The sequence below is a fragment of the Mustelus asterias genome, chromosome 9 (genome assembly GCF_964213995.1).
Source record: "Mustelus asterias chromosome 9, sMusAst1.hap1.1, whole genome shotgun sequence".
NCBI classification, from domain to species: Eukaryota; Metazoa; Chordata; class Chondrichthyes; order Carcharhiniformes; family Triakidae; genus Mustelus; species Mustelus asterias.
The window spans coordinates 118245606-118262788 of NC_135809.1; the positions used below are offsets into that span (position 1 = coordinate 118245606).

General features: G+C 42.5%; 1 protein-coding gene across 4 annotated transcripts in view; it reads right to left on the minus strand.

The window, feature by feature from the left end:
* The window catches only part of LOC144498956 (Wilms tumor protein homolog), an 80007-nt gene that overhangs the window by 43679 nt on the left and 19145 nt on the right, over positions 1 to 17183 (minus strand). For all 4 annotated transcript variants that reach the window (XM_078220937.1, XM_078220938.1, XM_078220940.1 and 1 more), the window contains exon 3: positions 14826 to 14928. In XM_078220937.1, the coding sequence (XP_078077063.1) occupies positions 14826 to 14928 (103 nt within the window). The remainder of the gene's footprint in view (positions 1 to 14825; positions 14929 to 17183) is intronic.

Sequence of the window (17183 nt, forward strand, 5' to 3'; positions counted from 1 at the left end):
CTGCCTTCTGAAATGGCCTAGCAAGCCATTCAGTTTCAGGGCAACTAGGGATAGGCAATTAATGCTCGCCAGCCAGCGATGCCCATGTCTCATGAAATAATTTTTTTTTAATGTTATTAGCCATGTTCGTTCCATGTTGGCCATTGGGTCAATTTTATGAATGAACTCTTCTGGCAAGGAGCCACACCCAGTGGAAGTATGTTACAGTATCTGGTGAAGTTCAAAGAAGGCAGGGCTAATTTTACAATCACACATTCCTGCCAGAAACCCAGGACATTGGCAGATGTTCTGCACAATTTCAATCCATATAATTTCCTGAATATAATGTTCTCAGCTGGGAGCACATATATGAAAGTTCAGCTCTGTGATGTAAAGCTAGCTTTCGATTTAGCACAGCTTACTTAGGCCACATCACGTTACACTCTTAAAACTGAACATCCTTGTTCTATCTACACAAACCGGCAAAAGGACATCCAAATAAAGAAGCAAATGCACAATTTTCAGTGAATAATTTGCATTTACATAGCACTTTAAGGGATCAAAGGCTTTTCAAACCATTATTTGATTAAATTGACAGTGGTCCATATTAGGTGATATTGGGACATATTAGGACAGATGACCACAAACTTGGTCAAAGAGGTATGGTGTAACGAGCGACTCAAAAGAGGAGAGAGGTAGAGAGACGGAGAGACTTTGGGAGGAAATTTCAGAGCTCAGGAGCAATTAAATTCATGGATGCACTGATAGATAGAATTGGAGGAGTGCAGCGATCTCAGAGGGTTGTGGGGCTGGAAGAGATTGTGGAGCTTGGAGGGGATAAGGCCATAGTAGGATTTTAACTCAATAATGAGAATTTTAAGATTGAGGCATTGCCGCACTGGTACCAATGAAAGCCAGTAACATAGGAACATAGAAATTAGGAGCAGAAGTAGGCAGTTCAGCCCTTCGAGTCTGCTCCGCCATTCAATCAGACCAGGGCTGATCTCTTCCTGGTCTCAAATCCCACTCCCTACCTGTTCTCCATAACTCTTTAACCTGTTTTTTTAAAATCAGAAATGCATCTATCTCCTTTTTGAAACCATTTAATAATTCTGACTCTACCACACTATGGGGCATTGAGTTCCACAAATTCACCACCCTTTGCGAAAAGTAGTTCCTCCTCATCTTGGTTTTAAATCTACCGCCTCTCAACCTATACATGTGACCCATTGTTCTAGATTGTCCTATACGGAAAACATTTGGTCTACGTTTACTTTATCAATCCCTTTTAGTATTTTATGTACCTCGATTAAATCCTCTCTCATCCTTTTAAACTGCAGCAAGTATGACCCCAAACTGTTTAACTTCGCCTCATAAACACAGGGGTGCTGGTTGATTGAGATTTGGTAAGAGTTAGGAAAAGAGCAGCAATATTAATGAGTAGTATTTCCTGCAATAACCCTTCTAGTGCATTTTTGTTTCATTAATTCATGCGATGTGTGCATCGCTGGAAAGAGCAGCATTCATTGTCCATCCCCATAGAACATAGAGTGGCTTGCTAAGCGGGTTCAGTCAGATCAGAGGGTTGCTGTGAGTCTGAAGTCACATTTATGCCTGATCAGGTAAGGAAGGCAGATTTCCTTCCCTGAAGAACATTAGTGAACCAAATGCGTCTTTTGACAACCTGGTACATTCATGGTCACCATTACTAACACTATTGTGTTATCATTTAGACACTTAACTGCTGTGGTGAGATTTGAATCCATGGGTAGAATTTTACCAGTTCGATGGGTGGAGCGAGAACCAAAAAATCAAGATCACGCCCGATTTCTCGGCTCTCGCAATCTTATCAAAGCCAGATTTCCGGCGAGGTCAGCCTCTCACCCAAATCCAGTGAGAGGTTGAATAATGTATTTAAATTTATTTAACTCACCATTTCCATCTGTTTAACGAGCCTGGTGCTCAATCATTCGGGCTCGTTTGCCTTTGCGGCCTTGCTGGGAGAGATTCTCTCCGGCGAGGAAAACATCTGCTCCCCATGAACAGGGAAAACTCGTGTTGGCCTCGCCGGTAGAACTGGAAGCCATTGAGGTCCCCTGGGGAGGCCAAGGGCAATAGAGGGTACCCTTTTGACAGTGCCTGCCTGGCAATGTCAGCCTGGCACCTTGGCAATGCCCACTGAGCTCCTTGGCACTGCCCATTGGCAGTGCCGGGACAGGGCCCATGGGATGTGGGGCCTGAAGGGATGGGGCTTATGGTGTGGGACCTAAAGGGGCGGGGCTTATGGGGCAGGGCCTTAGGGGTAGGGCTTGAAGGGGGTGGGGTCGTAATAGGTGGCCCAATCGGGGAGGGGGGTGCTTGCTGACACTCTGCATTGCGATCGGTATGGGGGGAGGAGCCCCGCTGCACTGCCTGCGATCAGTGGGGAGGGAGGGGGCGCAATCGGTTTGGGTGGCGGTGGCTATATTTTTGGGCGGTGTGGGGCTTGGAATCTCCCGCGGGCCCCCACAATTTCGGTGGGGGGGGGGAGTTGGTTGCAATGGCAGAGGCCGAACAGCTCTCTCTCTCTCTGTCAGGCCTCTGCTGTTGATATTGCGCAAATGTAGCGTCAGAGGTCTGCAACCTCTGATGTTACAAATGCGCAATAACAATGGCAGAGGGAGCTATTGTGCATGCGTAGACACAGAGGTCTGCACATGTGCAATAGCTACCTTTACTGCTGGCTGGTGAATTAAGCCCAACCACTGCTTGTAGCAGTTAGAAATGATCTAGTCGGCTTTTTCATGCACAATGTGCACAAGATTGGGCGTAAAAACGTGCCCAAGAACAGATCTGCAATTCTCCATTTTCACACTAGCTGGACACTTAGAATCATTCTTGTGAAATTCTGCCCCATGTCGCTGTATCATTAGTCCAGGACTCTGCTTTATTGACCTGGTTACATAACAATTATGCCACTATAGCCCCTAAATCTTTATGCTTGCTCAATAATTCTTTAAGTAGAATCAGATTATCTTCATGTTAACAACAGATTATGAGCTGGAATTTGTTGGAACCTGCCCAGTTAGTTTGACATTTTCCTGCATCCTTCAGCCCAATTTTTTTTTGGACTGTAAGCATGATTGCATTCTGCAGCGATGGCCATAGGGCTTCTGAAACCCTGGCGAATGATTATAACAGGATATCTGCTTAACCAATGAAATTAAAGGAAGGACTGGAAATGCATTGATTTTAAAATGCTCGTTCATGCATTCGAATCCCTCCTTGTCCTCATTCTGTGATATCCTCCCCTTCTAGAATGCTCAAACTCAATTTAACAACATTAATCAATATAATTTAACATAATCTCGGATGAAGTCTTAGCGAACCATTGAAGGAATGATTCATTGTCAGAAGTCCTATAAATCAGATGAGATGTTAAAACTGAGACCCTGTTTTCCTGTACCTGTGGTATATGTGAGTGATATTCGAAAAAGAGAGGGATTTCGCCTGGTGTCTAGGCCAACATTCCTCCCTCAACCACTGATGTCTTGCTATGGGGAAAATGGTTGCTAAATTACCAACCGAATGTTGTATAAACTGCACAATGTAATTTATTGTAAGAGAAGCACTTTGGCATAGAAATGATGAGGCAAAATCTTTCTTTATCATTCCCAAATAGGTCAATATATTAAAATGAAGAAGCAAATGAACAATTTAATCAGTGCATTGCCAGAGGAAATTAAACCCTCCCTATTTTTGAAAAGATATTCCAGATTATAAGGCTTCTGGATTAAATTCTGAGTGAAAGAAAATCAAGAAATGATCCAATTTGGAATAGTGAGAAATAAAAACTTGCATTTATATAGTGCCTTTCATGACCTCTGAATGATCCAAAGTGCTTCACAGCCAACAAGATTCATGTGAAGTGTAGTACTGTTGTATGGGGGAAATGCAACAAGCAATCTGCACACAACAAGCTCCCACACAGCGTACTGTAATAATGGCAAGCATTTTTTTTTGTAGATGGTGGATGACATACATATATTTGCCTAGAAAACCAAGACATATTCCCTTTTCATCAAAATACTGCAAGGGGTGTTTTAAAACCCTGAGGGCAATGAGGATCATCTGAAAGACGGCACCTCTGATATTGCAGCATCCCCTCAGCTTAGATTTCGTTCTCATGTCTCTGGAGTGACATTTGAACCCACCATTCAGAAATAGAGTGTGCTACTGATACCGTAGTAATAGTGTAGATAAACAGAACTAATTCAAGTGACTTTCCTGAACGCTAACAATGTTTGTTAGTCAGCATATGTAGGCTGAAGTGACTAATCTTCCTGGTGAGGTTGTAAGCCCACCAACAGAAGTCCATTGTGTACCCGTCAACCCGGGATGATGTCCTCCAGATGGACTAAAATACAAAACTTGTTGACATCTGGTGGACATGCTCCTGCACTCGGCAGAAAGGGAATTGCATTTTTCCTGCAGGTCTGCCAAATACGATAGGATACATTGCTCATAAAATGCAATTACAGTCATTCTGCTTTTGAAACACTTTCCCTCTGGGTTGGGAGATTGCCTTCAGCGATGGTTCTCTGATTAACACGCCAAAGAAAACCTTTAATAAACACATCATCACTCCTTCAGATAGAATGACCCTGGTAACGAGCGGCGGTGGCGGCGCACCGTACATTTTAACCACCGGTTTAAGAAGCCAACTAAATACCTTGGCTTCACTTCTCGGTGATGAGGATATGTCTAGAACTAATTTTCCACTGGATCCTTGTTATTGGCCTGAAGAAACTGTGGAATTATATTTGCCGCAGATTGCTCAGCTTATTTTCAACTCTTCTGTCACAATGTAACTCGCAAAAGATTAAATTCTTTAAAAGGGGCGGGGGGGGGGGGGTAGGGAGGGAGTAAAACGCTGTTTGGGAATGTTTGTAGATTCTTGGAGCACATTTAGTCTTGTGTTGCGAAATGTTAATACTGTATCATGTCCAATTTTCTCACAGTTCCCCAGAGATGACCTCTTCCTTTATTTTATATCTTGGAACTGTGTCAAGGTTGATGTACTTCTTTCTTACAGAACAGACATAACAGTGTCTAACATTACATTAAGAACTCTTGGGTACGAACCCAGTAGTTTTGAAAAATAGAGCTTTTTTCTTTGGCTGACATGTTTTTAAAAGGCAACTGGAGTTAATGCAGTCACGCTGTCAATGCGTGCGAGTGTGTGTGTGTGCACGCGTGTGTCGTCTGTCTGCCTCTTTGTCTGCTTATGAAGAAGATATATTTTGGGGGAAGAGCTTCAGTGTGGAGCATAGTAGCCTACCAAAACCACTACTGATCAAAGTCTTCTGATGTGTCATAAAGTCATGGATAAAGTTTCACAGTAAAAACATGGTGCAATGATTTGCTCATGCCTTAAAGAAAGAATTAGTATTATGACTTTCATGACCCCAGGATGTCCCAAACTGCTTGTCAGCCAATGAAGTACATTTGAAGTGTAGTCACTGTTGCAATGTAGGAAATTCAGCAGCCAATTTTTGCATAGCAAGTTCCCACAAACAGCAATACAACAAATGACTGGGTCATGTTTTCAGTGATGTTAGCTGAGGGATAGATGTTGGACACATGCAACAACTCCCTTGCTCTTTGTTAAAATAGTGCTGTGGAATCTTTCATGTCCATCTGAGAGGGCAGACAGGGGTTTCGGCTTCACAAATTAGTCAAAAGACAGCACCTCTGACAATGTAGCCCTTCTTCAGTACTACACTCGGAGTGTCAGCTAGCTTTAAAGTTTGAAGTTTATGCATTAGTGTCACAAGTAGGCTTACATTAACACTGCAATGAAGTTACTGTGAAAATCCCCTAGTCGCCACATTCCGGTGCCTGTTCGGGTACACTGAGGGAGAATTTTGCAGGCTAATGCACCTAACTAGCATTTTCGAACTGTGGGAGGAAACCGCAGCACTCGAAGGAAACCCACGCAGACACGGGGAGAATGTGCAGACTCCGCACAGACAGTGACCCAAGCCGGGAATCAAACCTGGGTCCCTGGCACTGTGAGGCAGCAATGCCAACCACTGTGCCACTGTGCCACCCCGGTGCCATCGTGCCTAGTTTGCGTCAGATGTAGAGCTTCAACCCATCATGTACCTTCTGACTGGAAGTGAAGAGTGCTACCTATTTAGCTAAGGTACCACATTGTCGAAGCAAATGAGCCTGACATGTATTGTTGATTTGTGCAAGAAAAGAACATGGGGTTACATATGGGTGTAAAGAAAACAAGTAGTGGGAATGTGCAGTAAATAGTAATGTAGACTGTTGACTAGAATCGAAATGGGAAAAGAATGTCGAGGCCAACCAGCAGCTGGTTAATCAAGTTTATATCACCTTTAGCAACGTGATATGAGAAAACATTGTGAATTCAGTCAGTTTCAACATTGTTCTTTCAGCTTTGCATTCAAAACTAAAGGGATAACATTTTTCTCTCTCTCTCTCTTAGAGTCAGATGAATTTTTTGCCTGTCTGTACCCAATTCCTCGTGGGTACGGACCCATGGCACAAAATCTCATCATTCAACAGAATTGGTTGCTGAACTGTCAACTTTGCTGAGAAAACACACAGTGGGGGGATAGTGTCGAGGAGAAAAATGAGACCAGGAGTTGTGAGTCTGAGGCTTGGTCAGAATACTAGGAGTTTAACTTTGCATCCGGGGGGATGATGCGGGGGGGGGGGGGGGGGGGGAATGGGGGACGGAGTGGGGGTTGAGGGGAGAGGGGGGCTTCACTATTGCAAATTGTGTTCAAACCACAAGACTATTCCATTCTCCTGGACCCATTTTGAAGTCGCAAAATAAAGAAGGACGACTATAAATTCCTCTGATTTAACCCTGCAACCGCAAGGTATTTTGTGCAAATCCCCAGTGTGTTACTATTGGAAGACTGCGGGTTCAAGACCAACGCTGAAAACTTGAGCTCAAAAATAAAGCTGAGATTTCAGTGCGGTACTGAGAGAGAGAGAACTGCATTGTTAGAGTTGCTGCTTTTCAGATTAGATGAGATGCTGAACTGAGATGTTGTCTGCCCCCCTCAAGATCCCACTGCAATGTTTTGAAGAGCAAGGCTCTTCAGTGTCTCCAGTGTCCTGGTCAATATTTATCCCTCAATCAACATCAGAAAAAAATCCAATTTTCTGGGCAACATCATATGAAAAAGAAAATATTGCAGGATGCTGAAAATCTGAAAAAGAAACAGAAAATGCTGAATAAACGCAGCAGGTCTGGCAGCATCTGTGGAGAGAGAAACCAAGTTAAATTTTGGGGTATAAACGGCCCCATTTGCTGTTTGTGGGAGTTTGCTGTGTGCAAATGGGTTACCACATTTCCTAAATTACAATAGTGATGATGCTTCAGAATTATTTTTTTTTAATGTATTTATTAGTGTCACAGGTAGACGTACACTGCAATAAAGTTACTGTGAAAATCCCCTAGTTGCCACACTCTGGCGCCTGTTTGGCTACACTGAGGAGGAATTTAGCATGGCCAATGCACCTAATCAGCACGACCTTTGGAGGAAACCGGAGCACCCAGAGGAAACCCCCGTAGGGAGAACGTGCAGACTCTACACAGACAGCGACCCAAGCAGGGAATCGAACCCCTGTCCTTAGCCCTGTAATGATGTGGAGATGCCAGCGTTGGACTGGGATGAACACAGTAAGAAGTCTCACGACACCAGGTTAAAGCCCAACAGGTTTATTTGGTAGCACAAGTGAGGCAGCAATGCACTGTGAGGCAGCTATGCTAACCACTGTGCCACGCTGCCGCCTTATCAGCTGTAAGAGGGAAGCTGAAAGGGGCTCTTTAACTCTTATTTTTATGGGCTAGTTTAATTCGCCCTGTTGGGAGGCCCAAGGGACAGCCACGGCACACAACACTGCAGCTTGTCGACAGACCCACTTTCACTTTTTAAAAATAAATATTTCCCCCCGCCCAGGATTGATGACTGGTGCTTAACAGAGAGAGGGAGAGGAAAAATGTGATCTGTGAGAGGAATCCACCGTTGAGGAGGGACGGGGGCTGACATAAAAATGGTGGAGTGTGGAAGGGGCAGGACAAATGAACTAACCCATGAGAAATGTGAGTGGGGAAAGAGAAAAAAAAAAGTGCTGATAGTTTTCAACTCGTGAACTGAAAACTCCAAGGTGGCTGGTGATGGATGATGGAGCGCTCTGTGTGGCTTGACAAAGGAAGAGAAATGCGACAGAGGTGTGATGAATGAAAACAGTACCTGCTATTTTCATAGCCGCGGACTCTACCCATTCCATCATTAGTTAAAAAGAAGTCTCAGTCCTAAACTCCAGCAGAACATACTCCTCGAAGTGAACACATGAGATCAGCTGGAACTCGGTGCGTGTCTCTCTCTGCTGTAGTTCACCTTTAATGATCTGACGCTAACAAAAAAAGGACTCCACCTCGCATATATATCAGTATCTTTTGGACAGCGTTATCCATTATCCTGACCACATTTCTTTTATGCTGCCTTCATATCTGTTTTGAGAATTATTAAACTCTCCTGCAGTTTTTTCCCCCATTAGCAGCTGCCTCCTCGTGCTGGTCTGTGCCACATGCTTCGCAATTCCACAAATTCTTCTTGTAATGCTCTTGTAATTAATTCCTTCAGTACTCCGATTCTCATTGGGAGGTGCCAGGCCGATACATTTGCTGCAGGAGATTTTTCTTCACTCTCTCCCTTTTTTGACACTTCATTTATACAGGTCTCCCCACAGTCTCAACCGGGGTGTTTTTTTTTTGTTCTCGCTCTCTAACCTTTTCTCATCAACCTGCTGCATTTACTCATCATTTATTTATGCCCTGATCATAGACCTGCTTTTTCGGGGTTTTTTTTTAAAACACCGCAGTAATTCACGAGTCAGCATCGCAGATGGAATGATCTGACCAGGGAGTTCTAACCCGGGCTACTGCACACCCTTCACTTCTTGTCATAGAAATAAAAACATGTTGAGCAGTACACGATAGGAGTTTGTGCCAGCTTTAATGCATTGCATTGCTCACTGCTCACTCTCATTTAAGAATAGGAGGAGGCCATTCAGCCCCTCAAGCCTCTTAGAATCATAGAATCTCTACAGTGCAGAAGGAGGCCATTCGGCCCATCTAGTCTGCACTGACTCTCCAAAAGAGCATCTTACCCAGGCTCTATCCCCATAACACTGCACATTTACCATGGCCAATCCATCCAATCTAGATATCTTTGGACACTAAGGCCCGAATTTTACCACCTCACAGAATTGCATTCTCCGTTGACCTCGGGTGGGATCTGAGAGCCTCGGGCGGGCGAGGCGGTAAAATTCCAGCATAAGGGGCAATTTGGCATGGCCAATTCACCTAACCTACATATCTTCGGACTGTGGGAGGAAACCGGAGCACCCAGGGGGAACCTACTCTGACACAGGGAGAATGTGCAAACTCCACCCGGTCACCCAAGGCCATAATCAAACCCGGGTCCCTGATGCTCTGAGTGCTAACCACTGTATCACCATGCAATCCCAAATACCAAATTCCAAATGCCACCCCAGAATCTGGTCCATCTGCTTTCCACAGAAAGATATTCCTACTCTTCCTATGTCCAAATGTGATATTTTGAGTTTCAAACCAAATTCATTTTTATTTTCAGCACCTGGAGTCAAATCATGATTTGTTCCATAAGACCATAAGGAATAGGAACAGGGGTAGGCCATTCGGTCCCTCAGGCCTCCACCATTTAATAGGATCGTGGCTGATCCAAAATTCCTCGTGTCCACTTTCCAACACCGTTTAGAATGGCAGAGACTTCCTGAGTGTGACATATTGCATATACCTTAGTTGAGCCCAGCCAAGCAACAAAGTGGTAATGCATCAAACACAAGTCATCTAAGTTTGTGTTTGATGGGTGAGAGGAGGTGTGAGATGTCTATATATTACAGAAACATAGAAAATGCAATTGAATCCACCAGGTTAAGTTAATTAGAATCATCCATACTATCGCACATGTGAACTCAGCACTTAAGGAGACTATTCAGCCCATTATGCCTATGCCAGCACTTTGGAAAAGCTATCCAATTATTCTCACTCCCGTTTTTTTCCATAGCCCAGCAATGTTTTTGCTCCTTCGAATAGTTATCCAATTCCCCAGTAGTATGCAATCCAAGATTCAATGGGGCACCCCTTTCCATGGCAGAATGTACTTTTTTCAGTCAAAACAATCAAGTCCAGTAAAGGGTTCTGATCGTGACCATTACTTTACACAGAGAGGTAATGGAATGTACCAACTTTAAAAACTGGCTTCGAATCTGATTGTAAAACAAATCTCTAATCCCCAAATGCAACCCGAGCTCTAATGATATTGTTACCTGACAATAGCATATCTCTAACCCTGATCCTAATCCTGTAACAGTTCATTAAAAAAAAACTGAAGAGAAATGCAGCAAAACTCCTCAAAGTAATGGTTCAGTGGAGGGGGGTTGTTAACAGTACAGAATATCTATGAAACTTTGGTTATGAATAAATAGTGGAGACATGATTAACCCAGCGAGCTGTTATGATCTTGATTCACCGCCTCAGGCAAACACACTCCTATTTTTCCTGAGTGTGAACTTTTCTACTAGGTCAACAATACATTACCACTTTTTCTTTTTTTTTAAAAAAAAGCAAGTGACATAAATTCTTATTTTAATTCCCCATTGTGATTTCCAGCATCACTTCTCCCTTGGCCAGAATCCACAGCAAGCATAACAAAAACGCATTTTCCCTTGCTGCCCAGGTATTACTGTCTGTATCCTGTGTGGAAGGTCACCCTCACTGGCGCTTAGATGAGATGCTATGTTCAAGACTGCATCGCAAATCATATTTATAGATTCTGTGCACTCTCAACCAATGCTGGCTTCAAGATTTCTTTGGTCAATAAAGTACCACACATCATCCATCCTGATAAGCTCCTTTCCTTCCTATATTACATCATTACCTCCTTCCCTTGACGCAAACTGGAGCATGTATTCAAAGTATTTTTGGATGTATGTGTGTTTTATTAACCTTTCCCATTTCTAATTCATTTTGCTGAATTTAGCATTGTGGAGAACATTCATTGTTCATTATATATTCGCATATTCTTCACACATTCACTGTGAATTGTCAGATTCTGCTGAGACGATGCATGTGCCGAGTTAGTTAGACATGTTGCTCTCATATTTCAACACAAAAACATTTTATGGCATAACTTGCTCGATGATCACTGGACACCTGGGGGTCTCAGCAGCCCATCTTCTTCAGCAATGAGATTTAAGGATTCAGAAAGAAGCAGCGCATCAGGTGGAAATGTTGTGAATGAGAGTCAAATGCAGAAAGTAAAATACAGAGAGTGAAAGAAAGATTAGTTTAGGAAAGAGAGAGAAAAGAGACAGAAGACAAAGTAGGTCAGAATTTAAAATGTATTAAATCTCTATTGTCAATCAACTTACTACCTGTAGGAAGGAGACTACACAGTTTAAATTGTACCATTCCTGGCCAGAGAGGTTGATTGTCATTGCATAAATATAAATCTTGCTATTAAGTTAAATTCCAACCCTAATTTTCTGTGGTACGTTTTCTGGGCAATTAATGTGCAAATACAAAAGTTTCTTGAAACCCATGGGGAGGAGGTTGAGGACAAGCCCTCGTTCTCACAAGGGTAATGATGGAGCAGCATAAATCAGTCATCAACTTGTGGCAATTGACCATTCATGGGCTATAACTTTCTCTCTACATACTGGGCAATTTACACATCACTAGCTGTGAGTGCCCTTAAGTTTGCCATCATTTTGGCTGCAAAATCTGGGGAAATGTTTTCATGATCAGCAAGCAACAATTCCAAGCATTGGCGGAAGTTGCAATCATGTCCTTTCAGAAAAAAAGTCTAGAACAGCAGATCGAAGAGGAAATCACAAATATAGTCAAGAGGTTCAGACTACATCAACTATGAAAGGGAATCTTGAGCGGAGTGTGCAGGGGTCATCCAGTCCCTGAGATTATGGTATAGCCTTGAGCTGCTTGTTGCTTTACAAGATAGCATGTACTTTTTTTTGCGTGTGAAATCTTGCCTAGCTGTTGAGTCAACAGGAAAAAATGCATAAATTAATTAGAATGGGACAAAAAAATCACAGTGATAAAGGCAAAATACTGCAGATTCTGGAATCTGAAACAAAAACAGAAAATGCTAGAAAATCTCAGCAGGTCTGACAGCATCTGTGGAGTGAGAATAAAGTCAAAGTTTTGAGTCTGAATGACCCTTCGGCTCTGATGAAGGGTCATCCAGACTCAAAACATTGACTTTATTCTCTCTCTGCAGATACTGTCAGACCTGCTGAGATTTTCTAGCATTTTCTGTTTTGTTGCGTAAAATCATAGAGGTTGCTACCAAACTAGTGTGACCGGAATGCAAGTTTTCGGACCCATGTATGTGACTGGTACAAAAGGTTGAGAAGGTTTATGCTGGTGCTTTCTCAGTGAACAAACCAACTACTTATTACAATTGAATGGCAAGATAATTCCCTGGACCCCATTGGCTGAGTCTCGGTGAAGAGCAATCTCGCCTATTAGTTGGATGGTCGTGAGTTCAAGTCCCACTCAAGGAGTTTGGAAGTAAAATCGAGGCTGTCATTTTGGTGCTGTACATGAGTTCAGTGCTGCACAGTCAAAAGTGCTATTCCTCAGATGAGATGTTACACCCTGCCTGCCCTTAAAAGATTCCAAAGGGTTATTTTGAAGAGTAGCAAGGAAATTCTTCCCATTGTCCTGTGTCAATATTTATCTATCAATCAACATTTGCAAAACAGACAGTTTGGTCATTCTCATACTGCAGTTTGTGGCAGCTTGCTGCGTGGAAATTTGTTGCTGCGGTTCCAACATTACATTACAAAACTACTTTATTAGCTCTGAAGTTCTATGGAACATCCTAAGACCCTGAAAGGGGGTATAAAATGCAAGGTGCTATAAATGTTAATTTTCTTGCAAATGTGAGCATAAGAGTCCGTGCTAGAGTGAAATGTCATCCTAGATTTTGTGCTTAAGTCTTTGAACTGAAGTGATGAATTATAGAGAAAAATATCAATGAGTCATATTGAACTACACCAACTCAACAACACCATCAGCACAAAGGAGCTTCTTTTCTCTTAATCCATCAGCTCTCCACCATTTACTCCATGACTGTAACATTCTGTTACAGTTCTGCAAGTTATTTTGTCAGTGTCTATTGATGGCTATTTTGACAATGTTCCAACGGCAAAATTCTGGGCACAGTTGAAAGGAGTGGGAGTTCAAATGCCAGTCTCAGTTGGCAGTAGAAATCATTCTGCAACCCTTAAGAGGTTAATAAATTGACTTTTCTGATTAGCCTAGAAAAAGCCAACAAGGTTCCTGCTCACTGCATAATTGCTAACACCCAGCTGGGAGGACATGTGATTAACACTAGTGTTAGAATGGCTAGGCAATTGCACTCTGACAACTAATGGGGAAGGTAAGGGAACATTGGGTTAAATGGAGGAAATGGGTTAACATCAGCGTTTATTTGTCTTTATTAAATATCGAGTGGAACTTTCAACTTTGGAAGGAAAATATTACAAAGGGAAATAAATGGGCTGGCCACTATACCCCCATACAAGATAGGAATGAAAGTGAAGGGGGTTTTAAAGTTTTAAAGTTTATGTGTCACAAGTAGGCTTACATCAACACTGCAATGAAATTACTATGAAAATCCCCTTTCACCACACTCCAGTGCCTTTTCAGATACACTGAGGGTGAATTTAGCATGGCCAATGCACCTAACCAGCACATCGTTTGGACTGTGGGAGGAAACCAGAGCACCCGGAGGAAACTAATGCAGACATGGGGGGAGCATGCGGACTTCGTACAGCCAGTGACCTAAGCCGGGAAACAAACCCAGGTCCATGGCACCGTGAGGCAGCAGTGCTAACCGCTGTGTCACTGTGCCGCCCTGTGGATGGATCAGCTTTTATCTGTCATCAATGAAGCTGTGTCACAAGGTGATGGTTCACAACAATAACTTGTATTTATACAGAGCCATAAGCATTCCAAAGCAGTTCACAGTTCATGCAAAATTTGGTACAGGCCACAAACAAGTGAAGCACTGAGTGCCAACATCTCTCCCAGTGCCAGACTAGAGACCTGTAATTTCATCCAACTGCCCACTCAATCTTGGCACAGATACATTTCACTAAGGTTTCAGTTACCAAATCGGAATTTGTTGAAAGAGGCAGATTTTAAGGAATGCCTTCAAGGAAAAGAGAGAGGTGGAGAGGTTTTATGGAGTTAGTTCAAAACATTTGGTCCAGGCAGCTGAAGGAAAAGCCAACAAGGGTGGAGTGATCAAAATTGGGGATGTGCGAGAGACCAGAATTGGAGAAGTGTGGAGATCTCAGAAGGTTAAAGACCTGGAGCATGTTATAGAAAAGTGGGTGCTGGGGGGGAGGGTGTGATGGATATAAGGTCCATGGAGGGATTTGAACAGAATGATGAGAATTTTAAAATCAAGGCATTGTCCAACTGGGAGCCAATGTAGGTCAGTGAGCACAGTGGTGATGGGTGAACAGCATCTGACACAATACGACACAGTTGGCCAATTTACTTTCCCACTGATCAAATGATGGTAATCAGCTGACTACTTTCTGCCACATCATGGAGCCCCACAGCAAATTGTAAGGCCCCTAACAGAGGTGTGCCCCCTCCCAACAATATACAGCATTAATAATAAAACCACCAATATTTCTCATCAATGCCAGCTAATTATTGTGCAGTGCAGAGATGTTACCTGTTGTATGGGGATCTTAGCAGCAGGGCCTGACTCCCAGCACAACTATCTGTAGAGTTGTGGCAGCCATACACTGGTGGAGGGACTGTGTACTGTTGCTCTCCTGTGAAATAAATGACAGGTCAAAAATTATTTATGAACTTGTTAAGCCATTGTAAAGCATGAGCTGTTAGCGAAATGATATAAAGTCAGTGCTAAAATAGTATAGATGTGTCCAGATACCTCAGGACACTGGGATTGATTCTACTGGGCACAAGTGGGACTTAACACACACACAACATTTTTGTTCTTTATTGTCATTACAATCATTAAAGCAAACTTTGCTAAGTTTAATCAATATGCTGTATTTTACCTGTGTACGTGTTCAGTTAACATAGATGCACTTTTATATACTCTTACAAAGGCAAAGAACTAAAACAGTCACTGACTATCAAGTGATTAATGATAGTTGTGAATATGAGTAACCTTACACGTCTTGGCATAGACGGCTAGGTGTGGAGAATAAAGGTTTGAGAAACCTCCTTTACTTAGATTCTATCCAGCTCTTCAACTGTGTAATTTTTCAAAACTCTTACTAAATTATGAAAATCTCTGAACTTGTACAAGGGAGTCGAGGGTTATGGGGGACAGGCAGGAAAGTAGAGTTAAGGCCACAGTCAGATCACCTCTGATCCTACTGAATGGTGGAACAGGCTCGATGGTCTCCTCTTATGATCTTATGAACTAATGTTGACATTTTAATATTAACACAGTCAACTGCTAATGATCTGACATGTCAATGTGATACATATATCATGTTCAAACATTGTAAAACAAATGACAACTTATTAACGATGAGCTTGTTAAATTACTGTCCTGCTTTCAGATCAGTCTAGGTGACTTTCTGAAATTAGTTGACACGTGTTTATTTATATTCCTGAGGTGGGGATGCCGTTGGACTGGTGTGGGCACAGTAAGAAGTCTCACAACAAGGATGAAGGAGCAGCGCTGGGAAAGCTGGTGATTCCAAATAAACCTGTTGGACTTTAACCCGGTGTTGTGAGACTTCTTACTATGAATATTCCGTTCACTAATTTTGCTTCCCATAGTTCCAACATTGCACGGAGAATTAGCACATGCTAGGGAATTACATTTCTTTAAATGATGTATTTCACATACATACATGATTTTAACTCTGTTAAGCGAATGGGTTTTGAATGAGTTCAGATCGGACACATGTTCACTTAACTGTGGAGATGGAATTGAACAGCATTGCAACTGATTAGTTTCTAAGATAGCATTTGCTTAGATTGTTGCGCAAAAGTTTTGAATGCAAGCTGCGCATTTGTCCATCGACAAACTTTAATTAAAATCTAAAATTATACACGGAAGGGAATGCTGATGGGGTGAGATGAAGTTGGGGCGAAGAAGGTTCGTGTGGAGTGTAAACACCGACATGGATCAACTAAACTGAATGATCAATTCCTGTGCTGTACGGGCTATGTAATTTTACCGAAAAGTCACCATTCACGTCCATTAAACCATTTAATAAGCCTTTAAGAAATTAGATCTGTTTTTGCAGCTTCGCCTACGAGAGACCTTGCCAACTTTCCTCTTTATTAAATTAATTGTGACTTAAGATTAAAGTGTTGCATGTTTGAGAGACACTGTAATGAAGGCCCTGCTGTATTGTTTAATAGACAGGCTGGAAGACTGACTATGTGGTTGTAGTGCGTCCACATTTTCAGAACAAACAAACGTGCTTAGCAACCTCATCACAGAGTTTCCATTACATTGATCGAGGGAATCACTGATCCAGCCCAAATATGTGGCTTTAGTTTTTTTAACTATCTAGAAGGGAGAAGTTTAAGATATCGAATAATATTTGTGGTAATATGTAACGTACGTTTTGAATCTGTTACGTCTCTGAAATCTAGTCAAACCTATACGGTGATTTACTGTTGCGACTCGTTTACTCCAGTATAAGCTCGCGTGGCTACACAATGTTGTACAGAGCCTGGAACGCACACACTGTTGCACATGCCTTTCACGTGTATAGTAGGCGCTGTTGTTTGCAGTCTTATCCTTGCTGGGACTAAATAGAAACTCTCACGGGCGAAAGCGAAAACATACTGCAGCTGCAGTGATAGTTGTGTTGGTTTGAGACTGTTAGAACAGGTGTAAAATAAAAGATTATTTTTTTTAATTCAGCGGGTGGCAAACGGGTTGCCGGTTATTATCATCCTGGCCCCTGGCTATTTCTCTACCTCTTGACTTTTCAGGAGTCACCCGCTTTACACCCCCGTCAATATTGTAAAGTCCCGCCCCCGGGGTAACATTGCAGTTTATGTCAAATCATTTGGGGGAGAGGCCGGTTAA